Below are 26,556 nucleotides of genomic sequence, written 5' to 3' on the forward strand. Positions count from 1 at the left end.
CCCTAGGCGACCGTCCTGAGTACAAGTGCCAGTCCCCAAGTCTCCAGGCATTATGTCGTGTTCAGCTGCATTCAATCACTCAATTTGCATGCATGGAAAGAAACTCAAAAGCCTGCACACACAACAATATCAAGCAAACAAGCATAACAATATGAAATAACCCAACAATCAAACATTGAAACAAAGTACAAATATATGCCGGGAACAAAATATTCCAATCAGAACCGAACCATCTATGACAGAAAGTAGACAGTTTCCCCAAGGCACACAAACGCAAGTCTAACATTTGACAGTTGCCACAGATTACAAACGATTATCAAACGTTCTTACGACCAGCACTGTCGCTTTCAATTGTGCTTAAGGTTATTGTTGTTCGCGCTAACCTGTTTTTTCCCCATCTCCCTCTTTGCCTCCTTTTACATTGCTTTCCTTTTATCGTTTACACGTACATCTCGTCTCTACTCTCTCTGCTTTCCTATTCATGAACCAATTAGGTGACGACTTGGAGAGAAATGACGGGAGCTCGGACAAACCTTTCCTCGTGTCACTGGAGTTGCGCAGGATTCTGGGGAAATCCTCCCGGTCATGGTGAATCGAAGACTGTGAGAGAAAAACAGACTTTTGGATGATAGGTCACGCGCTTGCACGTCTCAACGGATCGCAAATCATACAGAAACCAATGCCGCGTTTCCCACAACAGCAAAAAAACACAGCTTGCTCTCCTTTTGAGTCTGAGACACTTACATGCCAATTTGAAGACAAAATACATGAACTCAACTTTTCAACTGGCTTTAATCTATTCCAAAATCTGGACGACTACCACTTAGACGACACTGTCGAAAACAATCCATTTTGATCTCTGTTTACTCAGCCGTGAAATCACGTGCGCTTCTGCAATGACTTCTGTTGTGTACTTTGGCCGCTTGTATTGTCTCTTGTTGTTTTTAACTGTACTCTAAAACACTTTAAAACTGCCTGTGTAACAATTCTAATTGTAGTGAAGAAATATCATTTCTAAAATGATGACAGTGGAAAGAAAGTATTCTGACTTCTCCCTCGATCCTCTGCAGCTTGCTCCTCTTCTGATGGCAAATGCTGTTGTACTCAAGCTCAGGTGATAGCGAGACTGCTGACGAAATGATCAGTTCGCCGTGCGAAAGTTCCTGATCCCCAGTGTTTCTTCAAGCTCGGTCATCGTTGTGTCAATGAACTATTTGTAGAAGTTGCTCGTACGGAATGGAGTATGCACTCCGTTCGTTGTTGCGTGAATGAAGTGACATTGTTGAAGACGCATAGGCCGTAGCCGCTTACATTTTTACTCGATATTAAGACTCATTCATATTGTTAGATTTTGGGGGGTTTTCTTTGTCGGAAAAAAAATCTGAACAAAAGTTGATTTCTCTGTAACACAAACAGACTGTCTGTCCTTCAATTGAAAGTCCATCGATTTTCTAATCTTGTCCTGTTGTTCAGGGTCACAGGTTAGCTGAACTCCACGACAGCTAACTTCGGGCAAGGCAGGGTACACCCAGGACCGGTTGCCAGTCAATCACAGGGCACTTCCTGAAAAGACAAACTCACATTCAATTTGGAATCGTTTGTACAGCTAACATGCATGCTTTGGGACACAGGGAGAAGATGCAAACTCCAGACAGGAAGGTCTGAGCTGTGATACGAACCACTTGTTCTCGCATTCTTGTCTGGCAAATATTTGACGGACTGGAAAAGGTTTCAGTCGCATGTTTCGTTGGCTCAACTAAATTGACATAGCGTGCAAAAATAGTTTGGTTTGTAAAGACCTCGGGTTGTTTCGGTAACCATCTGGCTAAACTGGTTTCAACCACCTGTAACGATAAAATCCACAATTAATAACACTTTTCAGCACGTCTACTACCGTGTCATAAGGTAGAAAAATAGCCGAAAAGAAAACATTCGAATGATTCCGCACGGAAGCTTTAAAAACTGGGAGATTCCCCCACTAGGTGGCACTCTGAAACTCCAACTATATCTAATTGAATACACTACAAAGACAAGATCTTTCCTGTTCAAACTGATACCACTTGATTGTTTTTAGCAAATCATCATTAACTCAGAATTTGATATGCGGCGGCACGGTGGACGACTGGTTAGAGCGTCAGCCTCACAGTTCTGAGGACCCGGGTTCGATTCCCCGGCCCCGCCTGTGCGGAGCTTGCATGTTCTCCCCGTGCCCGCGTGCCCCCCCGAGTACTCCGCTTTCCTCCCACATCCCTAAAACATGCGCGCTAGGTTCATTGACAACTCTACATTGTCCCTAGCTGTGAACGTGCATGTGAAGGGTTGCTTGTCTATGTGCCCTGCGATTGGCTGGAGACCGGTTCAGGACGCCTCTTGGTCGAAGTCAGCTGACTTGGGCGCCAGCACACCCCGTACACTAGTGAGGATAAGCGGTTCGGAAAATCGATGGATGGATGGATGGATGTGTTTACATTGCATATAAAATCTTTTTTGGGCAGCATTAAAAATTAGCCTTGTGACGACCAGTGTTGCACCAGTTACCTCGACAAAGGTAACTTAGTGACTTTACTTATTACTTGATTTCAAAAGTAACTTAAGTTCGAAAAAGTAGCTTTCAGTAGCTCCCAAGTGGCAGGAATATCACTTATCCACAGTACCCAAAAAATCATGAACTTATGAATGAACCCATTACTTGGTAATATAGGCCACACAAATTACAGAAGGATGTCGTCACCATGATTAATGCTTGTGTTCTGGGCCCGTGCTGAAGAGAATGCATCGTCGTCGATGCATCGGGATCGTCGAGTGAATCGCAGTACTTTATACTGAAGGTTCAGAAAGGATGCTTAGGTTTTCTCGAAGGGCTTGTTGCCCATTGTTCTGACGCTGAGTGTAATTCCGAGTTTCCCTTTGAACCTTTTTAAGAGGCGGCGAAAGCGCTGCAAGCGTGCTCCTCTTCACTGTCACCCGTTATTGCAGGGCTTCACCGACAATTGGAGGATGAGAGCGCAGCCGGCACTGCAGTAATGATGCGTTTTGTTCTGGACTGCCTGAGGACATCGAGCGCGAGGAACCCGGAGGATGACGGGTGCAGATAAGGCTGTTTCGTGTTTTGGCTTGACCTGTTCGCCATGTTTTTACATGGCGAACAGGTCAAGTGACATGGCTTCCGAACTTAACGTCGACAGAAAATCTCGATTGCCAATTATGACTGCGAATGCAGCGCCGGTGCACTTAAATTTGGGCTATGATGATGGGCTAGCCCAGATGCGGATGCATCAATTAAAACCTAATGAATACTGATTACAGCCTTATTCTGCTGTATTCACAATATAGTCTTAGCGTTGACTGACATTTACTTTAGTATTCCTTAAATGTGCTTACCCACTCCTCCAGTCAAAATGCACAGGGCTGCGTTCTGTACATTGGAATTTTCTGATTTCAGGTTTTCATACATTAGGTCGACTGTAAACTAATAATAACTGGGTTATATATAAAATTGCTTTTATTCATTTAATGGAAGCAGAACAACACTTTTGGTGATGCGTGCGCTTCTCTGCGAAGCATTGTTCCTCCCTCCAACATTAAATTGGAGCTCATGTCATTGTTCACAGCGGCTTAGCACGTGTGCCTCGCAGTTCTGCGGACCGGGGTTCAAATCCCGGCCCCGCCTGTGTGGAGTTTGCATGTTGTGCCCGTGCCTGCGTGGCTTTTCTCCGGGCACTCCGGTTTCCTCCCGCATCCCAAAAAACACGCGTGCTAGCTCGATTGAAAAGTCGACATTGCCCTTTTGTTTATTGGATGGATGGATAGATGTCACTGCTCACATATGAAATATCCAGCAGTGTGATGACACGTGGCCCAACGTTTTTCATCAACCTTTTGAAACCAAAATCCAACTTCTTGCCCCTTGATCACCGGTCTTCAGTTGCCACAATTGCTCATCACTCTTTATTTCAAACATTATATGGATTGACTGTGAAATTAGGTATATTGAGTGCGAGGGTATATGAGCCACACGCACTACATTAACAAAATATATTGAAGGTTTTTTTCACCCATAAATGGCACTGGTTTATAAAATGTAAACAAAAATGCCGTCGCTTCTGGTACGCGTACCTGAGCCTGACGGGGGCGGTAGTGTGACGGAAGGACTGTTTATTGATGTCAAGAAGAAGTAGACCGAATAAAGTCCAGCAGTTTGAATTTCTTTTCACAGAGCAGAGAACATATACTGTATGCATGTTAGGATTGCCGGTGGTTCTTCTTCTTCACATTCATGAAACTTGATTTCTTCCCGAGCGGTTTCTCCATGGTCAGGGTGCGCATCGCAGGAGAACAGCAGTCTGCATGCGGAAAAATCCGATCTTCTCGTCGTCTGAACCTCACGGTCACTTTCAGGAGCGGCCAACGCGCGTCTCTCAATAACCGAGTGTTTATTTGCCCATGCCGTTCATCTGAAAAGGAGTAACGTTCCATATGTTTCAATTCAAAGTTTCATTCCTTTTCACCACCCACAAGCTACCCAAAAAAAAAAACAAAAAATGGACATTGATACACATCAGCAGATGTTGCATGATTTCATATTACAATATATCATTTTTGATCAAACAGATGAGCTTTTCACATCGAAATGAAAACACTGATGACTTCTTATTGGTCTGCGAGCAGTCGCCCCCGGGTAACGCTCACACCACGGCGGCGTGTTCTGTGGGGTTTTTCAGAATGGCTCTGTTCCAAATGCAGAAGCTACACATGGAGGGGGAGGGGGAGCCAGTGGATGTGTGATGGAGGGCGAAAGAGGAAATGCACGCCCAGTGTCCCTCCGCTCTGTCTGACTCACCCCCTTGATTGGTGCAGCGTGTCTCCTTGTGTCGGTGACCGCGTCCACTGATGCGGCTCCGCCTCCTCTGCAGTGGAGCTATCGGGAGCAATGGAGGAGCGAGCAGTGCAGCGGGATCAATTAGATGGCTCGTGGGAAGGAGGGCACGATGAAGGGAAGGCTAACTGGAAGAAGGAGTGCCCCCTTTCCTCACTCCTGAAACACTCTTGTCTTCTCTGCTGGTCGTCCCCCAGGGACACTGACATCGTGGAAACGGATGAGAGAGTCCTCAGCAAGGCATCCGAGATCAGAGTAAGAAGACCGCGGCACCTTGCGCTGGTGTGTGCGTGCGTGTGTTGGCGCATGTTCATTTGTTATTCGTTTATTTTGAGGATGCATGCCATCACGTTTGTGTCGTATCGCTCAACAGAATTAATGCGGACGGGACGGTTACGCAGTTTGCGTGCGTGTTGCATCTTCGACTCGGCAATCACGTAATTTCCCATGATGCTCTTGTGTCATGGTATGAAGTCATGTGACGTGGAGGCAGGCATCGATAAACTCAGTGAATCCAATTTTGCAAAGGAGGAGTTGAATGGATGCAATTTACATGAAAGAAAAACGATGTCTGTTGGTAGTTTTTAGGTGTATATTTTACAACATGGGTTAGGGAATTAATTTGCATTATTTAAAAGAGTCAACAATGCCGGTCCAATTTTTATTTTGTATTTATTTATCTTTTGACAATTGTGCAAAAAGATGCAGAGTCCTCTAGCAATTGGAGCAGTTTTCTGAAACGACTAACAGAACAATAGTCCGGTACAACGACCATTGTGCAAATGGTGCAGAGACTGCAAGAGATGGATGCAGTTTAAAGTGACCCAGTAGTGTGATCATCTGGGACAGTGCCGATTGTGCAAATGGTGCAGATGCTACTCGGACACACGAGTGGCCAGTATTGGGCAACGACGGATATGCCAATAGTGCGGAGTGGCGTGACTACGACAGTGAGCCGGAGCACATGTTGTTGCATCGTCTCGCTCATTTCACTGTGGTTGAGTAGCCCATGAAAATGCTAACTCGCTACCGAACACGGATGCTGGGATTTTATTTTCATGTTCACTTTTATGTTACCATTTTATCTTTTCATCTGATGTCATACCTATTTGCTCAACATTTTCAATTGTACATGTGTTTTTGCCTTTGCAGGAGCTTGAGAATGCCGTAACAGTGGAGAACCTGGAACTGCAGGAGCAGCAGTCAGACCGCAAGGAGCTAGAGGAGACGCTGGTCAAATTAGAGAAACACAAAGAGAAGCTCACTCAGCAAATTAAAGCCACCAGACAGCTCTGCTATGAAGAGAGTCAACAGGCAAGTCACCACTCATTTCATGTTTGCAACTTCATTCGTGGACTAAATAGCAACCCTGCCAGAGGTGCACTTAAGCGCTGCTTATCTACGCGTATGTTCCAGACTCACCCCAACAGGTGAAAATCTGCGATAAGGACAGACCATTTAAAAACACATTTTTCAATATATTTGACACCTCCCGAATTTAGCAATTTTCTTCGGCCGCCTTGATTTTCATCAGTGCATGCCTCCCGTCATTTATTCCCATCAGGTGTACATTTAAACGGACCGGCGCTGTGACACGCTCACTCCCTTGAACGTCACGTCATTTATCAAGATAGAGGTTCCTCGGCCATTCAGCACAATCAAAACCTTTTTTATTATTAGATTTTATGAAATTATTTTTGGGGATTCAAAACAATTTATGAGTAGTTAACAACAAGATCTCCGTCGCATACGAGCGCCGTCGGACTACGCCGTGCGTAAATGATGTGAAACCAAATGCGATTCCATTTGGACTTGGCCCGTTTATTGTGCTTGAGCATTTTCATTCGGTTTGGGCTTCTAAACCGATTCTAATCGGAATGGAAATCCGGCTCGCCTCGATCCATATCGCAGAGTAAAGGAAAACAATTGAATAGAGAAACAAGCAAGGAAACTACAATAATAACAGCAATAATAGTGAGGATAAGCGGTACAGACAATGGATGGCTGATTTCAAAGCAACAAAATGGAATAGAATAAACAATCATAAAGAGCGGGCCTCATTTTTAATGTCTCAGAGGCATTCAAAAACAACAACAATATTATCGGTTGTTGTGATAGTTTCGGGGAAAAATATATCGCTTTAGAAAAATGATCGCGACAGGCCGAGATACAAGTGCATAAACGATCCTAGCGACCCATTAGCGCCATTGCACTCTTGTCTTCGTGCGGTCGTAACAACGGTGAAAACCCGGGTCCTCAGAACTGTGAGGCTGACGTTGTTTTGACTACTTGTTCGTTATTATCCCTTGACCTGCTGTGCAATAGTTTTGTCCTTTGTACTTTCCAGATCCTGTCTCTGCAGGCTGAAGAGGTTAAGCGAGAGAGCCAGGTTGAGGAGTATGAGCGAGAGCTTTCCAGAGCCAGATGGAGGCTGAGGAAGCTCAAAGAGGAGGTGAAACAGGCCAAGAGGAAGATGGAGGAGGCTGGAGAGAGGAACTGTCCCCTCCAGGATTCCATTAGGCAGTCCTATGAAGAAATCCTGCAGGTACGGGAGAAACGGGAATGTGGACTGATTTTATCGCGAGTGTGTGTATCTGAACTTCGAAGACGAGAAAAGGTAATGTGGTCTCGTCCAAAATACATAAATGATACAATGAAACTTACTGCCACACACATAAACCTTGATATCTGCGTCACCATCTTACCAAATCCATGAGTAGTGATGATGTCAAATGACTTTGAATTGTTTTTCTTTTTCTTTCTTTCTTTCTTTCCTTCTTTATTTCGCATCATAAACATCATAAAAAAATAAACCATTACTGTACTTAGTGTAAGTATAATAAAGTTCAATGTTTCCCTTATATTAGAACCGCTAACTCTTCAAAAACATTCCGGATGCCGATTATGTCGAGCTTTATCGGTTAATTGTCGAGTCTTTCATTCCAGTCGAACGAAAACTTTTGTTGGAACAATGGTTCTTGTGGTGAAGAAATCTGACATTCTGGACCATTGTCATCACCTACACAAACAGAGGTCGCGATCAAACGAGGGTCGAAAGGTCAAGACCATGTCAAAGCCACGCTATTTGTTGAGATATCATTGCGAGCAGTCGAAAAGCATCGAAAGAAGTGATGTGGTGAAACAAAACGCTTGTCACGTAGGTCCGGCTGGAAGCGCGTTTTCGTTGACAGTAACAAATTAGCACAGCACTTTATGTTTTGTGATTAGAGATATAAATATAATATGAAACGTGCACACAGGACGCCGTGTCAGAAACGAATTAGTGCGTCACTTCAGAACACGGGCAGGTTCAAAGCATATTATAATTGTCGATAAATATATGCAATATTCCACAATGGGAACATTTGCATCGTTTCAGCAGCAATTTTGGATACAGGAAATATGAACATGTCATATCAATAGCATGCAAGAGAAGACGGCATTCCATACAAAATGGAAACCAAAACTATTATCCATCTAATTCAGTCTATCGGCAATGTTATTTGTTTGTTTGCAAAATGGAGCGGACAGATATTTTGGAAATCTCATACTGGCCCTTTTTGATTCAGGCTGTCACTGTGTCCACCATTACAAGGTCCACGTGCTGGAATAAAACCATTAAAATGGCAAATATCGAAGCCATCATTTATTAACGAGTGCGATTATGAGTGGCGCACGGAAATGTTCTTAACAAAATGGTGGACATATGGAAATTCAGACAAATTTGGACAAATGATTGTGGAAGTGAATTTTTATAGGTAGGCAGCTCTGTAAGCACAATGGCCAATTGAAAAGACGACGGCACATAGCTGATCACCGCCGCAAATAGTAAAACAGTCCGTCCATTTTTCCACACTCGGGAAGCAGGTGCGCTGTCACCTATCTCTGCTGGCTTCGGGCGAGAGGCGGGTTACGCCCTGAACCGGTCGCCAGCCGATCTCAGAGCACACCCATTCGCGCTCACATTCACATCTACGGACAATTTAGAGTCTTCAATCTGTCGAATCTGGCCTTCCGTGTATTCGCCCGTCGACTTAAGCACTCCAGAGGGTGTCGTAAGTCGAGCACCCCGGGAAGAGGAAACACTATATTGCACTTTTAAGTTCGGACCCAGTCACAAAAAATGCCACCGGGTGACATGGCAGACATAAATGATCGGTGATGAATATATTTTTTCCTCTCGTCCGCTCTCGATTGTTATCATCCCTGCTTGTATATATTGCTTTTAAACTGCGGGTTTTAAAGCATCTGTTCCGAAAAGTAAAGAAACGAGAGAGTCGTTCGCCATTGTATTATTATATGAAGTTCTGTAAATAAAATAAAGTAGAAAAGATTCACATAAACATATTTTGCTCAACATTTTAACAAATGCATAAATCTACAAAATAAAACAATACACTAGTTTACAGTTTTGAGTGTTTTTGCTGGTATGCACATCCCGTGCTCCGAGTGTGGTTCGGTTTTATGTCACTGGTTATTTGGTAATTGGAAAAATAAACGGATTAGGGTACAACGTGTAACTCCAACCAGCCGAGGACAGTGTTTGCCGCTTTACATGCAATCTACTCTGATTGGCTGTTGTCATGCACAGTAAGTATTGCCACGTTTGAATGAGTGTGCAGTATACGCTCACAGCTGATCACCGTAATCGATTTATCCCGATCACTAATTGCGGTCGTATCGCCCAGCCCTAAAGCCGCACGTCCTAAAACTATTGTAGGGCATTTTTACGCGTAAACATTTTTCATGACATTCACATGTCGGAGGAAAACTATGTGCCATGATTTCCACACAGCCTCCGTTGTCAATCAATCACGCATGTTGTGTTGTGTCATAAGTCTGGATGGGAGAATATGTGCGTACAGGTGCTTAAAAATAGAAGAGTATGGCTAATAGCGTTCAAATGTATTGATCCGTATATCAGGATTTATGGTCTTGAATGTTTTGCGGAGATGTGAAGATCTGAAGAATTAGCCCAACTGCCATTTTTCTTTTTTATTTGCATTTATTTATTCATTTATTCGGTCAACCAAGTCAGTGATTTCCAGTTGTGTTAAAGCGAGTGCAGGATTTTTGCAGTTTTCGCCAGGACGACTAGTTTGGAATGGTAAGTTGGAGACGTGGCGGCACGGCGGGCGACTGGTTAGAGCGTCAGCCTCGCAGTTCTGAGGACCGGGGTTCAATCCCCGGCCCCGCCCGTGTGGAGTTCGCATGTTCTCCCCGTGCCTGCGTGGCTTTTCTCCGGGCACTCCGCTTTCCTCCCACGTCCCAAAAACACGCATTCATTGGAGACTCTAAATTGCCCGTAGGCGTGACTGTGAGTGCGAATGGTTGTCTGTTTCTATGTGCCCTGCGATTGGCTGGCAACCCGTTGAGGGTGTACCCCGCCTCCTGCCCGATGACGGCCGGGATCGGCTCCGGCGCGCCCGCGACCCTCGTGAGGAGAAGCGGCTCAGAAAATGGATGGATGGATGCTTTCTATGGCCGTTTTCATGACAATTCAAACGAATGCATTTTAGCCCCTGGAGAGAGCCTCAGTATGTGGTTGTAATACATCCGACGGATCTGTGAGCTGAAGTGCCAGGATGAGGCAGCCATGTTTTCACCGTTATTATGACTGCATGAAGACAAGAGTGTACAGGCATCGAGACGTGGGGCAATAAGTATACTCTCACCATGGGCAACTCCAGAGTGCTAGAGAGTCCAACCCCTTTGTATCGAGGCGACCCTGACTATATCCAGTTCTCGACCTCGCACAATAGCTCAGGCTCAATAGCCCCTGCCAGATAGGGGCATCGAAAGCATCCATCCATTTTCTGAGCCGCTTCTCCTCACGCGGGTCGCGGGCGTGCTGGAGCCTATCCCAGCTGTCTTCGGACAAGAGGCGGGGTGCGCACGTAACTGGTCGCCCGCCAATCGCAGGGCACATAGAAACAAACAACCATTCGCACTCACATTCACACCTGCGGGCAATTTAGAGTCTTCAATGAACCTAGCACGCATGTTTTTGGGATGCGGGAGGAAACCGGAGTGCCCGGAGAAAAGCCACGCAGGCACGGGGAGAACATGCAAACTCTACACCGGCGAGGAACCCGGGGATTGAACCCCCGCTCCTCAGAACTGTGAGGCAGATGTGCTAGCCAGTCGTCCACCGTGCCGCAAATATTTTACATTTTATTTAAATATATATTTCACGGCTTGTGAGGATAAGCGGTACAGAAAATGGATGGATGGATGCATGGATAAAATATTCCTCATTCTACAAACGACTTTGACATGAAATTACATTTTAAAATATATGTGGTCGCGGCTTCGCGGCTTTCACCGAGTGTGGGGTTGTCCGGAACCTCACCCCTGCATTCAACGAGGGATTACTGTACTGTATTTATGTGAACAACTGTTGTGTTTTTAATTATTAAGTAACACAAAAAACAGTCACTGGTGTCCTCCGTGCAGGAAGAGCACACGCTTTGTTCTGTGTCAGGTGGTGCAGTCACTCCAGAGAGCCAGCTCGACGGCTCGACCTCCCCTGCAGACACCACTGAGGAGGAACCGCTTCCAATGAGACCGTGGGGGAGGAGCCAATCGCTGCCTGCATATGCTGACCTGATAATGGTAAATCGCTTGAGTGATTTATGAAAGCTTGATGGAAACGGCCGTCAGACCGAACTCAACAAAAATTGCGTTGCCCAGTTGAACAAGAATCTACAGTGGCACCTTGAGGGTAGTTTTTCATGTGCGGAAAAATAAGATTACCTCTCTTCATTCACATTTAAGGGGGTGTGTTTTATTGTTCAGATCAAGATGTCATAACGATTAATAATGAATGGTTAACCTCTGCTTATTCTTTGATAACAAGTAATAATGTTAAAATGTGACTCAGTGTAAATCATTGCCTGTACATGTACATTTAATTCAGGTTTTAATTGATGCCTCTGGAAAGAATTATATCTTGAACTAAATATAATTGGTCTTAGTGGGATATTGAAATATAACGTTGTTCTGCGGCTGGAATGGATTCATTACATTTCCATTCCTTTCAATCGGAAACGTTACTTTGGTTTGCGAACCTTTCAGTTTGAGAAACACGGTCACGAAACAAAGTAAATTCATAACTCCACTGTGTTTGTGTGTACAGGTAGCCAGCAGCGCACCCTTCTGCAATAATTTAGCAGATACCAGAGAAGAGGTAGATGACAGTAGCAGCAGCTCACCAAAGGTTAGTTTATTAAACACCATCGCACGCATCCCATTCTTCTTCTTCTTCAAGAGAGAAAAGACTGTTGAGGGAATATTAATCTGCATGATGCAACAACATTACAATGCCATCATGTTTATTGCTCATACCAATAATTAAATGTTCAAATATTATGTTGCTAAGATGGAAAGCTGTTTTTTTGTTGTTGTTGTTCTCTAGATGGACAGATCCAACCTCGAAGATGATCCAGAGGAGGGTGTCGCCATCAATGAGGAACAAGGGGGATTCAAGGAACAGTCCATTCTAAACAAACTGGACTTCTATCAAGCTGACCCTTTTGCACAGTGTCAGATAAGCCGTATGTTTCACGTGATGTGGGATTTTAAACTCACACTTTTGTTTTGGTGTTTCATTTTTAAGCAGAAACTTTACATATGAAACATGTTTTATGTTTTTAAAAAAATATTTCTGCAGTACTTTTTAACGCCCACTGTACAATTACTTTAATATACTACATGTACTTCATGAAAGAAAATCAGGATTGATGTGCATTCATCCATCCATCCATCCATCCATCCATTTTCTGAGCCGCTTATCCTCACAAGGGTCACGGGAGTGCTGGAGCCTATCCCAGGTATCTTCGGGCAGGAGGCGGGGTACACCCTCAACTGGTTGCCAGCCAATCGCAGGGCACACATAAACAAACAACCATTCGCACTCACATTCACACCTACGGGCAATTTTAGAGTCTTCAATCAACCTGAGGACCGGATTCAATCCCCGGCCCCGCCTGTGTGGAGTTTGCATGTTCTCCCCGTGCCTGCGTGGGTTTTCTCCGGACACTCCGGTTTCCTGCCACATCCCAAAAAACATGCGTGGTAGATTGAGTGAGGACCCTAGTGAGGATGAGCAGTGTGGAAAATGGATGGATGGATGATATATCAGCGCTCCCGCTGGGGACTCCATCGTTCTGCTGGGGGACTTCAATGCTCACGTGGACAATGACAGTGAGACCTGCAAGGGCTTGATTGGGAGGAACGGCCCCCCCCGATGGTGTTATTGCACTTCTGTGCTCGTCACGGATTGTGCATAACGAACACCATGCTCAAGCATAAGGGTGTGCACTTGGCACCAGGACACCCGAGGTCGCAGTCCGATGATCGACTTAATGGTCGTGTCATTGGACTTGCGGCCGCATGTATTGGACACTCTGTTGAAGAGAGGGGTGGAGCTGTCAACTGACCACCATCTGGTGGTAAGTTGGCTCCGATAGTGGCGGAAGATGCCGGTCCGAGGTGGCAGGCCCAAACGTATTATGAGGGTCTGCTGGGATAGCTGTGGCCGTAAGGTGGTCGGCAATCCCCGAACCCGTTGGTGGACACGAACGGTGAGGGATGCCGTCAAGCTGAAGGAGGAGGCCTATCGGGTCTTTTTGGTCTGTGGGACTCCTGAGGCAGCTGATGGGTACCGGCTGGCCAAGCGGAATGCAGCTTTGGTGGTCGCTGAAGCAAAATCTCGGGCAGAAGTTCGGTGAGGCCATGGGAAAAGACTGCGGTGCACCATCAACACTGTGTATAGTGGGGATGGGGCGCTGCTGACCTTGACTCGGGACGTTGTGAGTCGGTGGGGAGAATACCTCGAAGACCGCAATTCCACCGACACGCCTTCCCATGAGGAAGCGGAGTCTGGGGTCTCTGAGGCGGGGTCTCCTATCTCTGGGGTTGAGGTCACCGAAGTGGTTAAAAAGCTCCTCGGTGGCAAGGTCCCGGGGGTGGATGAGATTCGCCCGGAGTTCCTGAAGGCTCTGTATTTTGTGGGGCTGTTCTCGTTGACACGCCTCTGCAACATTGTGTGGAAATTGGGGACAGTGCCTCTGGATTGGCAGACTGGGGTGGTGGTCTCCCTTTTTAAGAAGGGGGACCGGAGGGTGCGTTCCAACTACAGGGGGGATCACACTCCTCAGCCTCCCTAGTAAGGTCTATTCAGGAGTACTGGAGAGGAGGGTCCGTCGGGAAGTTGAAATCTCATATTCAGGAGGAGCAGTGTGGTTTTCATCCTGGCTGTGGAACAGTGGACCAGCTCTACACCCTCGGCAGGGTCCTCGAGGGTGCATGGGAGTTCGCTCCACCGTGTCCCTCGGGGAGTTCTATGGGGGGTGCTTTGCGGGTATGGAGTACCGAACCGCCTGATACGGGCTGTTCGGTCCCTTTACGACCGGTGTCAGTTTGGTCCGCGTTGCCAGTAGTTAAGTCGGACTCGTTTCCGGTGAGGGTTGAAATCTGCCAAGGCTGCCCTTTGTCACCGATTCTGTTCATAACTTTTCTGGACAGAATTTCTATTCTGATTCGGATGCCTCCCGGACGCCCCCTTGCTGAGGTGTTCCGGGCATGTCCCACTGGGAGGAGACCCCGGGGACGACCCAGTACACGCTGGAGAGACTATGTCTCCCAGCTGGCCCCGGAGTGTCTCGGGATCCCCCGGAAGAACTGAATGAAGTGGCTGGGGAGAGGGAAGTCCGGGCATCCCTGCTAAGGCTACTGCCCACGCGACCCGACCTCGGATAAGTGGAAGAAAACGGATGGATGGACGGATGATATCTCGACGCTCGGAGTAAAAGTGCGTCGGTCCACGAGAGATTGCGCGTATCTTGCGCACCTGGACAAATTTGACAGAAAACAGACACATTTCATGGTTGCTCTGGCATTAGGGTGAGTAAAGGACAGGTTTGACTTGACCTCAGAGCGCTCAGCCACAAAAGCAGGCGCTTTCTTTTTTTTTGCACGCCTTTTCTGACTTAAGCACATGGGAAAATATGCCCCTATAACTCATGTATCATCAATTACATCCAATTTGTTTTAAGTTTCTTAACTTGCCATTTTGTACTCTATTTATAGATGACCTGTTTAATGAAGACCTATTCCCGAAAACAGACTCATCAGGTGAGTATTAATCGAAATTTAATGTATTCATTTATTTTTTTTAAATGTGGATTTTTTTGTTTTTGTTTTTATAATAAAACAATAAAACTACTTTCAGTTTACCTTCACCAAAGAGTAGTATGCAATAATAGTATTAAGTTCAGTATTGCTGCCATTGGTTAAATCATATAAACATTTATATAATAATACACACTTTAATAATGTCAGTTTTGAAATTGTTAGTCTGTACGTACAGACTGTGCATGACGCGAGCAAAAGAAGGCGCAGGTGGAGACAGGCTACAGCAAAGAGACGTGGAATGTGGGATGAATTTTCAGAGACTGTGGAAGCTTCAATTGGACGGTCGCGGAACCGGCGAGAGAGTTGTGGGCGTACTCAATCCATGGGAGGAATGAGCTCCAGGAGGAGGCGATGCGTGCGGCAACACAACGGAGGGCAGATTCAAGGGATTGGTTTGCCCGCTCCGTCTGGCCGCTGGCCTGCGGATGATATCCTGACGACAAGCTGGCTGCAGCGCCCACCGCTTTACAGAATTCCTTTCATACCAGGGATGAAAACTGAGGACCTCTGTCAGAGACAATATTGATGGGAATACCGTGGAGTCTAAAGACATGCTGGACAAGGAGGATAGCAGTATCGAAGGCGGATGGTAGTTTGGGGAGGTGTACGTAATGGACGGATTTGGAAAAGCGATCGACAATAGTGAGAATGATAGAGTTACCTTCAGAAGGAGGTAGACCGGAGGTAGACCGGTCCAGAGCGATATGGGCTGCTCCAACAAAGCACGAGGAGGAAGGATGGGTTCTGGTTCGTCAGGGCTGGAGGAGGGTGAGTAAAGTCGAGACAGGGCATCTGGTTTGCTGTTTTTGGAGCCAAGACGGAAGGAGAGACTGAAATTAAACCTGCTCAAGAAGAGAGCCCGGCGAGCTTGTCGAGGGTTAAGGCGTTTGTCGGAACGGCGGTAAGAGAGATTCTTGTGATCAGTCCAAATGACGAATGTGACGAAAGTGCGGGAGACAGTACGGGAGGCGGGTGAGAAGCCGACGGCGTGGTGCTCTGAGTGGGAGGATTCTTACATACGCGGACCCTCCTCTCTCGTGCTCTCTCTCGCGTTCGTTTATCGAGCCGAATGGAAAGATCCTCGAGGAAGGAGGGCTCGTCCCGGACCGTTAGCTCATCCTTGAGTTGGTCGGTTGCGAAAGGGAGTGGAGCGTTTCGGTGATTTCTTGCAGGTTTTTGTCCTGTCGTCCAATGTGGGCGCCTTGGAGGGTTAGTGCGTTCTTCAGCGCCTCCGGAGTTGCTGGGTCCATAGTGGCCTAAGTATTCTGTCACGTGTGGGGAGTAGCTGGACCCAAGAGCAGGCGGAGGCAGATGTAAAATGATGAACAGTTTATTGAGGAAAGGTTATGGAGGTGGTCCTGGATGTGTTGGCAGGCAGCGGACAGAACAGGCGGCTGGCTTGGTGGCAGGAATGACGTGGGTCAGGAACACAGGGGAGCACTGGGAACGAGGAGACACAAGAGTTAACAAGGGAAGCGTGGAAAAAGTACAGCTTACTTGACATAAGGTGGGCCGTGGTACCGCTAGGAGAGGCTGCAATACTTAGGCGAGGATTTCCGGGAACAGGCAGGCTTATATACACTGATTGAAGACAGGTGCTGAAAACAGAGAGGCGAGTGGGGAGAGAGAGAGGACGCAACGCGCCCTCCCGGGGGCAGTATATGACAGTTCCATTGTTCTCGATATATAATGATTTACTTTTCTCATCGTGTTTACAATTATTGCTTTGCCTTTTGTCTTCTTTTCTCACTCCCCTCGAGAAACTTTGTTCTTCTCCACTGACCGACTCTGATCAGAATCAGAATCCTGTTTATTTGCCAAGTATGTCCAAAACACACAAGGAATTTGTCTCTGGTCGTTGGAGCCGCTCTAGTACAACAGAAAGTCAATTTACAGAACACTTTGGAGACATAAAGACATTGACAAAAAACAATTGTGCAAAAAGATGCAGAGTCCTCTAGCACTTAGAGCAGTTCGAACGCCTAATATTGTGAATAGTCCGGTGCAATGATCATTGTGCAAAGGGCGCCGAGACTTCAAGGAGCGGATGCGGTTTAAAGTGACGAGTAGTGCGATCATCTGGGACAATGTCGGTTGTGCAAATGTTACAGATACTCCTCAATCAGTGTGCAAATGGAGCAGATGCTACTCTGGCATGAGTGGCCGGTATATGCAAATAGTGCAGCGTGGCGAGACAACTACAGTGAGTGCACGAGTCATACATAATTGGCCCCACAGAAATGTGACAACCAACTCAAGTCAAAAAATGTCCAGCTTGTTGTAATGGAATTATAGGTTAGGTGTTTAAGAAGTTGATCGCAAGAGGGAAGAAGCTGTTGGAATGTCTACTAGTTCTAGTTTGCGTTGATCGGTAGCGCCTACCCGAGGGAAGGAGCCGGAAGAGCCGGTGACCGGGGCGCGGAGGGTCCGAGAGGATTTTGCACGCCCTTGTCTTAGTTGTGGCAGCGTGCGAGTCCTCAATGGTGGGTAGGGGGGTACCGACAATCCTTTCAGCAGTTTTGATTGTCCGTCGCAGTCGGAGTTTGTCCTTTTTTGTAGCAGCACCGAACCAGACTGTGATGGAAGAACACAGGAGCGATTCGACGACCGCTGTGTAGAACCGCCTCAGCGGCTCCGGTGGCAGGCCGTGCTTTCTCAGAAGCCGCAGGAAGAACATCCTCTGCTGGGCCTTTTTGAGGACGGAGTTGATGTTGGTCGCCCACTTCCTGCTCTGATTCTCTATAAATAACCATTGCAATACTAAGAAACGACAGCGGCAGCTTAAAAACTCCACTGTGACACAGTAAAACTGTTCCGGCATAAAAGGGATACAGATCCTCCATTTTGCTTGACCTAACAGCCAAACAGTACACAAAAATAATAATAATAAATAATCCATCCATTTTCTGAGCCGCTTATCCTCACAAGTCACAAGGGTCGCGGGAGTGCTAGAGCCTATCCCAGCTATCAACGGGCAGGAGGAGAGGTACACCCTGAACCGGTTGCCAGCCAATCGCAGGGCACATATAAACTAACAACCATTCACACTCACATTCACACCTATGGGCAATTTAGAGTCTTCAATGAATGCGTGTTTTTGGGATTCGTGGGAGGAAAGCGGAGTGCCCGGAGAAAAGCCACGCAGGCACGGGGAGAACATGCAAACTCCACACAGACGGGTCCGGGCATTGAACCCGGTCCTCAGAACTGTGAGGCAGATGCTCTAACCGGTCATGCACAGTGCCACCAATGTAATAATAATAATAATAATAATACCCAAATAAATAAAATAAATAAATAAATCCAATTCGCTTCTGCTGACCGGATGATATTCTGATTCTGATATTGTCTACTTTTCAGATGGATTTACATCAGATCCTTTTAAAGGCACTGATCCCTTTGCTGCGGACAATTTGTTTCCAGAGGCAAACATTGGTTGTGACGAAGCAGCAGTAATGATCTGTGATGAGGCCGACACTAGTCTATCGTGTGCTGAAAATAAAGCTTCAACAGGGACGCAGTGTTTTGAGTCGGAGTTTCCGGATGAAGACAGTGACATTGAGCTCAGCTATAGTCAAGAGGATTTTGACACGATCCCTGGGGCAGATGATAACCATGGATTTAAGCCAATCCAGAGTTCATCTGAGGAGCTCGGCCCAGAACCCATTCGATGCTGGAATTCCCAGGGTCAGTATTCTGTAGAATCAGATCCCAGTGGGTATGAACTGGACCTCGGCGCTGTCTCCCTGCCCTCTGACATCAAAGAGCACAGTCTTGGATCTCTTGCTGGAGAATTTGCCAATGTGGCAACGACAAAAGTGGAGGAAGGTAATTTTTTAACGTATCAGTAGCTTGCAAAAGTATTCGTACCGCTTGAAATTTTCCACATTTTGTCACATTACAACCACAAACATCCATCCATCCATTTTCTGAGCCGCTTCTCCTCACGCGGGTCGCAGGCGTGCTTGGAGCCTATCCCAGCTGTCATCGGGCAGGAGGCGGGGTACACCCTGAACGGGTTGCCAGCCAATCGCAGGGCACATACAAACAAACACCCATTCGCACTCACATTCACACCCTCGGGCAATTTAGAGTCTTCAATTAACCTACCATGCACGTTTTTGGCACGTGGGAGGAAACCGGAGTGTCCGGAGAAAACCCACGCAGGCACGGGGAGAACACGCAAACTCCACACAGGCGTGGCCGGGGATTGAACTGTGAGGCAGACGCGCCAACCAGTCGACCACCGTGCCGCCGTTTCTTAGTATTATAATGGGATATTTATTGAGAATCAGAGTCGATCAGTCGAACAGAACAACGTTTCTAGAGGCGAGTGAGAACAGAAGACAAAAGACAAAGCACTAACTGTAAACAAAATGCAAAAAGTAAATCCTCATATATCTAGAACAATGACACATTAGATATGAGTGTTGTATGGGGCAGTAGTGCTACACCCTTTGAGGACAGGACAAGATAGGACAGGACAAGGATTGTGGATATTTATTAGGGTGGTCGATTATGCTTAAGTTGCCACGATCCTCTAGCTTCTAAACATTTCCACCAAGTCGTTAACGTGGATGCGAGTAAATGTAGCACATTACTCGCCACCTCGGGTCTTTACCTTCCATGACCGATTTATGACCGTGCACTTCGGTATGAATAATTAACCCGCAATGCATTGCGCGTTTAACACGGCAGTAAAACTGTGTTCTTAATGTGTAAATTAAAAAGTAACAACAATCAAATACACTTTTCACGAAGTAAAATAACAACAACTTTGTAACAAGTTACCGGCATCGCTGGTCGGGATAGACGTATTTTCTCGTTTCACTCCCCCAATTTGACTTGACTGAAGTTCCGTGCAGTGTAGGAGGCTCAGAGCGGGAGGGAGCATGTCACACTTGTACACATCGCGAAAGCCTCATTTGCACAATATAATCTTATTCCAAGTGTTGCATTGAGGTGACTGGTCATTTATTTGAACAAAGTTAAGACACACTTTTGTTCGCCACCACCGTTGCGCAAAAGCACGTATTCGTGCACATTCTTCTTCGTTGGTTTTCGGCACTTTCTTCTTCGGGGTCGGCAGACTGTAGGCATTGAAACCGGGAACAGAATTTTGGAATTTGTTAGTCCCGGTTCCAATCACTTCTCGATTCTCGATACCCAACCCTATCTGGTATGACAATAAAGTTCATTGAATCTTAAAAATGTTTTGCACGTTTTCACGCTGATGGTTGTAACTCTGACATGAGCTCTTGATTTCCTTTTAGCCAAATCTGTCCCTGAGCTTGGTGATCATCAAGCATTGTGGGTGTCGGACAGAAGAGACCGGAAAAACAACATTCATTCCCTCGATGGTGATCCTGTAGAAGCAAGCGATAGGATGAGCAACAACAACGAGGATCCAGGAAACGTTTCAACTCATCAAAACTCTGTAGACTCACATAACCTCTACACTGAACCTGAGTCCCAACAAACCAACCTGAGCTTTGACTATGAACCAACAAGTCAGTCTTCGTTTGATCCATATGGCTTTAAACTCAGTCCAGAACATTCCAGTCACACCCTCTTAGACCCCGATGAAACTGAGCTGAGCCCAGTACCCAGTGATCAAGATCTGGCTTTTGAGCACTCCTCTTCTCAGCCAGACCCACTTAACTTTTATTCCTACGAGTATGAAATCCCCTCTTCCCAGATGGTACAGGACTCTGATCCATATGGCTTTAAACTCAGCCTTGAAGAAGACAATCAGGAAGTGCCAGAACCTTGTTGCGATGATAACATGGAAAATTTGGCCCTCGGTAGATTTGACAATGAGGACAACGAAGAACCCTTTAACTATAGCAACCAAGAAGTACCTGAATTTCTTCCCCATGAAAACCAAGAAGTGCTTATTCCTCGTAGCGACAACAACCAAGAACTGCTGGATGTGTTTAAAAGAAGAAGCCAAGAAGGGCTGGAATTCTCATCTCTGGTCAACAGTGAAAATGTAAAGTTAGTAAGCAAGGAAAATCAAGAATTCCTGAGTCTTTGTAGTCCTGAAAACCAAGAAATAGTTGAACACGATCACTTTGTAAGTGACAAAGAACTTGAACAGTGTATAAATGATAACCAAGAAGTGCTGGAATTTTGTAGTCATGGTAATCTGGAACAACTTGATTTCACCTCCACAGAGAATCAGGAAGTTTTGGAATTAGACAGCTATGGCAATCGAGAAGTAGTCGAAAATCAGGAAGCGCTAGTTTCTGGTAACCATGAAAACCAGGGAATACTGAATCCCGATAATAATAAATATGAGGAATTGCTAGATTTGGATGGCCATAATAACCAGGAAGTGCTGGACTTGGTAAAAGATGAGGTTCACGCTGAAACCAACAACAATCAGTGCATCCTGAAATCAGAGTTTAACATCAGTCCCACCAATAACAGCTCAGACAGTGACGTGGCATCAGAAGAACTGCTAGGGTTAGAACCCAGTAGTACGAGTGCTGGAGATAGCCTCATGGGGAGCAGCATCATGCCCACCAACAAGACTTGCAACATGTCTAATAAGCCTGCTAGTCACCACCTGCTAGACAGTGATCCCGGTTCTGTGTTCAGGGATGGTGGATACATTGGCTGTCCCGATGTAGCTGATGATCTCGAACCTATGTTCCACAGACAGGTTAACACTGTGGCAGAGCCAGTGCAGCCTGTCAGACCAGTAAGACCTCCCCGGCCTTCACTCAGGGTAAGTTCCTGCGTGATATTTATCAAATGTTGGGCACAGATTTGTATTGTTATTCATGTATCGACAAATAAAATACATGGCATGTGTGTTGTAGGCAAAGGAGAAGGCTCCGTCCCCAACTCAGGGAATTGACCTGAAGTGATCCATCTATAATCAACACTTCTTATCCCAACAACGGATGAGTAAATCGAAGAAGAGAGAAATGAGATGTGAAGCGATGTAAAAAAGGAACAAGGGAGATGAGTCTGTCTCCAGACAGATTTGCGGCAATAACTATGAACTCACTGCGTCTGTTTTTATGTTCAGCAGTTAAACGGAACCCTGAAATAAGAAATAGGAGGGGCCCGGTTCAACAGGACCAGCTTGCATAGACAACAAAAGTCTCAATTCATTTGTAAATTATTCGTAATAATTTTATGGGGGGCGGCACGGTAGTCGACTGGTTACCACATCTGCCTCACAGTTCTGAGGACCGGGGTTCAAATCCCGGCCCCGCCTGTGTGGAGTTTGCATGTTCTCCCCGTGCCTGGGTGGGTTTTCTCCGGGCACTCCGGTTTCCTCCCACATCCCAAAAACATGCGTGATAGGTTGATTGAGGACTCTAAATTGCCCGTAGGTGTGACCGTGTGCACGAATGGTTGTTTGTGTCTATGTGTCCTGCGATTGACTGGCGACCAGTTCAGGGTGTAGCCCGCCTCTCGCCCGAAGATAGCTGGGATAGGCTCCGGCAGCCCGCGACCCTAGTGAGGAGAAGCGGAACAGAAGAAGAATGAATGAATGAATTTTATGGGGTCTTTCTACCCTTTTAAACCAACTTTGAAGTTAGTATTGCTTATCATACGATATCCGCTGCCAGTACACACTTCCTTCTTAATTTCCTAGACAGGGCTAATTGGTCCAACATGAAAATAATCTCCGCTATTTTAGTTAGGTTTGACATTACAGTCTGTTGAGTAGACGTGTTTCAAGATCAAACGTACAACAGATACAGTGGTGTGGATTTTATCCTTCTGTGTACACCTAGTTAGTTAGTTAGTTAGTTAGTTAGTTAGTTAGTTAGTTAGTTAGTGGCGACAAATGATTAAGGGACAAAAAAAAAATCCTCTTTGACTGACCCTGTTTTTTTGTTTTTGTTTTGTTTCTTCCCTTTTAATGTCCATTGTATATCACATCATGGTAAAACCAACAGCGGAATCTCCTACATAGAACGCAATCCGTTGCATAATGGTTGATTTCCAATTACAAAATTAAAGAAATATCTGTGCTAATCTATGGAAGTGAAACTGCCTCCATCATAAAACCTGTGTACTGCTGACCATGTTTTAAGTAACATTTTACTTCATTCGCGGGCATACATAAATAAACAGAGGTTAGCCATTACATTCGCAATACCTTAAAACAATACACATGCAGAGGGTAACAAAAGTTACAGATGCACCTCACACATCTAGTTTTTTTAACTATTTACCGACGATCTACGAACAAGAACTATCAATTTGTTTGAACTCACACAAATGTAAAATGCAATGTAATATGTTAGCCAAAAAATAAAACTACCTTTTGATAACATGACAACCATATGGGTTCAAGCCAGTTAGAGGCTAGCTCGTAAGTAGCATAAGCAGCTAATGTTAGCAGTCCTAAACTTTACTCAGCGCTCCTTCTTGTCAGACATCACAAACAGTTGAGACTACAACAAATCAAAGTACTTTGTTCAGCAAAGCTGGTTGAGACCAGCTGTGTCTTAGCTTTCAAGTAAGCCAAGTAAGTCTTGTTCTCACACACCCCATGTTGGTCTCGTTTAACTATGGTCTCTCAGAAAAAAAACAGTACGTGATTTGATGCCGGCCGATTCGAGCTCGACTTTGAGCTACGTTGGCGACACGCGCCTTGTGCTAACGTCAACAGCTACATGTTCCCCCCCCCCTCGGATTTGAAGTGTAATTTACCTCAATTGACAGATTAACACATAAAAACATGGTCTGTAGCCAAAGTACTGTACTCTCCTGTACCGTACTTGCTATACATTAACAAAACTCATCAACATCGTATCGGTTTGTGAATTTTCTGGTTATGAAGTAATATTAGTATATACCATATATCGACTTTAAACGTGTACAATTACTATATGTAAGAACGCATATTGTTCAATTGGGATCATGCTGCGGTCAGTCACAATTTTATGATAAGACTCATTGATCTGCGTTGAGTGTTTTACACAATAACAGTAAGAAATGTAGTCGTTACCAATGCAACTCAACTATACCACCACAAGCATAGTCACTGACTTGACACTGAAGATACGTTCTTTCCTTATAACTCTTTCTACAGGTATTATGGTGGGGAGGGGGGAATAAAGCAAAATTATTCTGGTTGTTTGATCGAACGTCACTCCATTCTTCCTTAAACCAGATACTGTATTCGATGCTCAAGAGCAATGTGCTGCTACTAAGGGCCTGATTTACTGAGATCCAAAATAGACGGTGCTTTTAACAGATTGTGTGGTTAGTAGTAGATCTGCTTCCACATCTGTTTGCATCAGCAATTAAGTATGTGCCTATTTTTGCTTTTGTAAATCAGGCCCTAAGTGTTTATGCAATGTCCCTGCCTCATGCAATGCTTTGAGCGTTATCATACCCACCGACGGTGAATTCTGAGCATACCAGTGAGTCATTTAACCAGTTTTTTGTTTTTTTCTAAAGGAAACTGCACTTAAAGAATGAACATTGTATTCAGTGAAACAATTGTCATTGCATATTTATGTTGCTACTTCACATGATGAATATACACTATTCAATACAGCTAGTAGTCTACCGTTTCATTGAAACATACTTAAAAACAACCACTGGAAATATTTTTGTTAACCTGTTTGAGTTTATGCCTACCTCATCGCTATGTTGCCATGACTGCATGATAACACCGTGAATCCTGTGATAGCACACATTCTGTGATTTTGACTTTGTGTAAACATGTAAGCATCTCAAGTGCTAAATGCATGACATACTGACAGTTTTCATCGGTCAACATTTCTCAAAAAATGAGTCAGAAATCTTTCACTGATCAGGAGTGATGCTGTCCTTATTAATGCTTGGTTGTTGTTGTCTAGTTAGGAACATCTAGGAACATATCCTGCTCTTGCTTCTTCCAACTCAAAACTTTAGTTACAATATCTGGTGTAAATTGATGTGTGTGTGTGTCCCGATTCGACACATGATCTAAAACATCGCCGAAAGTTTTCAACTGAGCAGAAATCGTGTTCTGAAACATACAGTTAAGATTAAAGTGCATCTTGAGCTTTTCATTTTTGCCGTATGTGTTTTCTGTTGTACAGGTGTTTGCACTTGAAGCCAAGGTTGAGTGAAATGTTATTCAAAACCAGGGGTGTGGACTCCAGTCACATGACTTGGACTCGAGTCATGAATTGGATGAGTTTAGACTCGACAATATGTCGAAAGACTTGCGCCTGGACTTGGATTTGAACAGCAGTGGCTTGTGACTTCACTTGGACTTGAACCCGTTGACTTTGACCAAAGCTCTGAGAAACCAACATTTTGTAGCTTTCTCTTTCTACATGTGTAACTTACTGCTTTTCTGTAGGAAAATATAGTAAGTGACAACACAATACTGAGAGTCGTTATGATTACATAATAGATGGAAGTGTCCCATGGCATAACTGCTAATGTGTAGTTAGTTATTTTGAACTAGCTTTTAAGAGTTCACACCCTGTTGGGCATGCTCTGGAAGAGGAATTGACTGGATTTGAGCGTACGCCATGTCTTAGGAGGAAATCCTCTCCTGGTCTTTGATGTGCACTCCCAGGAACCCGGTGCTGCACACTCTCTCCACCGCAGCACCGTTGATGTTCAGGGGAGCGTGCTGGGAGTGCACGCTCCTGAAGTACACAACAATCTCCTTGTTTTTTTTCCACATTTAGGGAGAGATTGTTGTCCGTGCACCACCCGGCCAGGCGGCTCACCTCGCTCCTGTAGTCCCCGTTGCTGACGAGACCCACCTGCATTTGTGTCGTCTGCAAACTCGACGAGAAGACCTACTTGTGAGAGCGCACGTTTGTTATGTTGACAGCCCTGGCTCTGGAGCGGAGAGGTAGGCAGAGACCTTTGACGTACATACTCTTGGCAGAAAAATGTCTGGAACTCAGGAATGCATAGACGATTTTTATTCATATTTCACATGTTTACTAAGGCACCAAAGAGCCAATATGAGATGCCAAATACTCGAAAAATATGGCACCTTTAAGCTATTACAGAGCCACTCCCACCATACGCCGCTGGCCGTCCTGTAGCTGTCCAATCCTATCCGATCATTTCTCCTCCTGTTCCTCCCTCACATGGTGCAGCGCTACGGTCCCAGTCTAAAAACCACTCCAATGTAACTTTGTAGTCGTCATATAATGTTGCTTTTTCTTCCAGCTAGTGTCCGTACCTTTACTTGTGCTTATTTTTCTCACATTCCGCTCTTTTCTCTCGGCCTCTCCCTTCTCAAAACTCGTTCTGTCCGACTGCACATTTCAATAAATCATAATAGTAATATCCACAGAGGCAGTCGATAAAATGTTGCACAGAAAAACTGTTCCGGCATAAAAGCAGTCGAGCAGGACAGGCTCACAAAAGGATGTGGTTGGTACTTGCTCACTGCCGGTGCAAGTTGAGTGGTGAAGGTCCGGACACCGCTACAACTCTTTACAGTTTACATCGAGTTTTTTGGACAAAAGATACCTTCCTCGGCTCTT

General features: G+C 45.4%; 2 protein-coding genes across 6 annotated transcripts in view; both read left to right on the top strand.

The window, feature by feature from the left end:
- The window catches only part of slc44a5a (solute carrier family 44 member 5a), a 33,257-nt gene extending 31,596 nt beyond the window's left edge, over positions 1-1,661 (top strand). The window contains exon 23 of one of the 2 annotated variants that reach the window (XM_061694253.1): positions 495-1,659. In XM_061694253.1, coding sequence (XP_061550237.1) covers positions 495-592 — 98 coding nt within the window. In that variant the 3' untranslated portion in view covers positions 593-1,659. Of the gene's footprint in view, positions 1-494 lie in introns of both variants that reach the window. The other variant, XM_061694254.1, reaches the window with a different exon arrangement.
- Positions 1,662-2,805: 1,144 nt separating this feature from the next.
- On the top strand, positions 2,806-25,095 carry LOC133411652 (uncharacterized). Of its 4 annotated transcripts, XM_061694252.1 has the most exons (11): positions 2,806-3,085; positions 5,074-5,131; positions 6,029-6,190; positions 7,224-7,421; positions 11,312-11,491; positions 12,015-12,095; positions 12,294-12,432; positions 14,969-15,013; positions 18,434-18,901; positions 20,347-21,806; positions 21,901-25,095. In XM_061694252.1, the coding sequence occupies exons 1-11, from the start codon at positions 3,024-3,026 to the stop codon at positions 21,946-21,948; spliced, it is 2,901 nt and encodes a 966-aa protein (XP_061550236.1). In that variant the 5' UTR covers positions 2,806-3,023; the 3' UTR covers positions 21,949-25,095. The 4 variants fall into 4 exon arrangements, with proteins under 4 accessions (XP_061550236.1, XP_061550233.1, XP_061550234.1 ...); XM_061694249.1 differs by lacking the exon at positions 2,806-3,085 and having other exon boundaries at positions 4,632-5,158; XM_061694250.1 differs by lacking the exon at positions 2,806-3,085 and having other exon boundaries at positions 4,632-5,158; positions 11,333-11,491.
- Positions 25,096-26,556: the final 1,461 nt, after the last annotated feature.

The sequence above is a fragment of the Phycodurus eques genome, chromosome 13 (genome assembly GCF_024500275.1).
Source record: "Phycodurus eques isolate BA_2022a chromosome 13, UOR_Pequ_1.1, whole genome shotgun sequence".
NCBI lineage: Eukaryota > Metazoa > Chordata > Actinopteri > Syngnathiformes > Syngnathidae > Phycodurus > Phycodurus eques.

Excerpts from the sequence above, each read along its gene's own strand:
- LOC133411652 (XM_061694249.1), top strand. The coding sequence starts at position 4,931 with ATGGAGGAGCGAGCAGTGCAGCGGGATCAATTAGATGGCTCGTGGGAA. Across the intron at positions 11,492-12,014 it reads CATATGCTGACCTGATAATG|GTAGCCAGCAGCGCACCCTT; the intron begins GTAAATCGCTTG and ends TTGTGTGTACAG. Across the intron at positions 21,807-21,900 it reads CTCCCCGGCCTTCACTCAGG|GCAAAGGAGAAGGCTCCGTC; the intron begins GTAAGTTCCTGC and ends TGTGTGTTGTAG.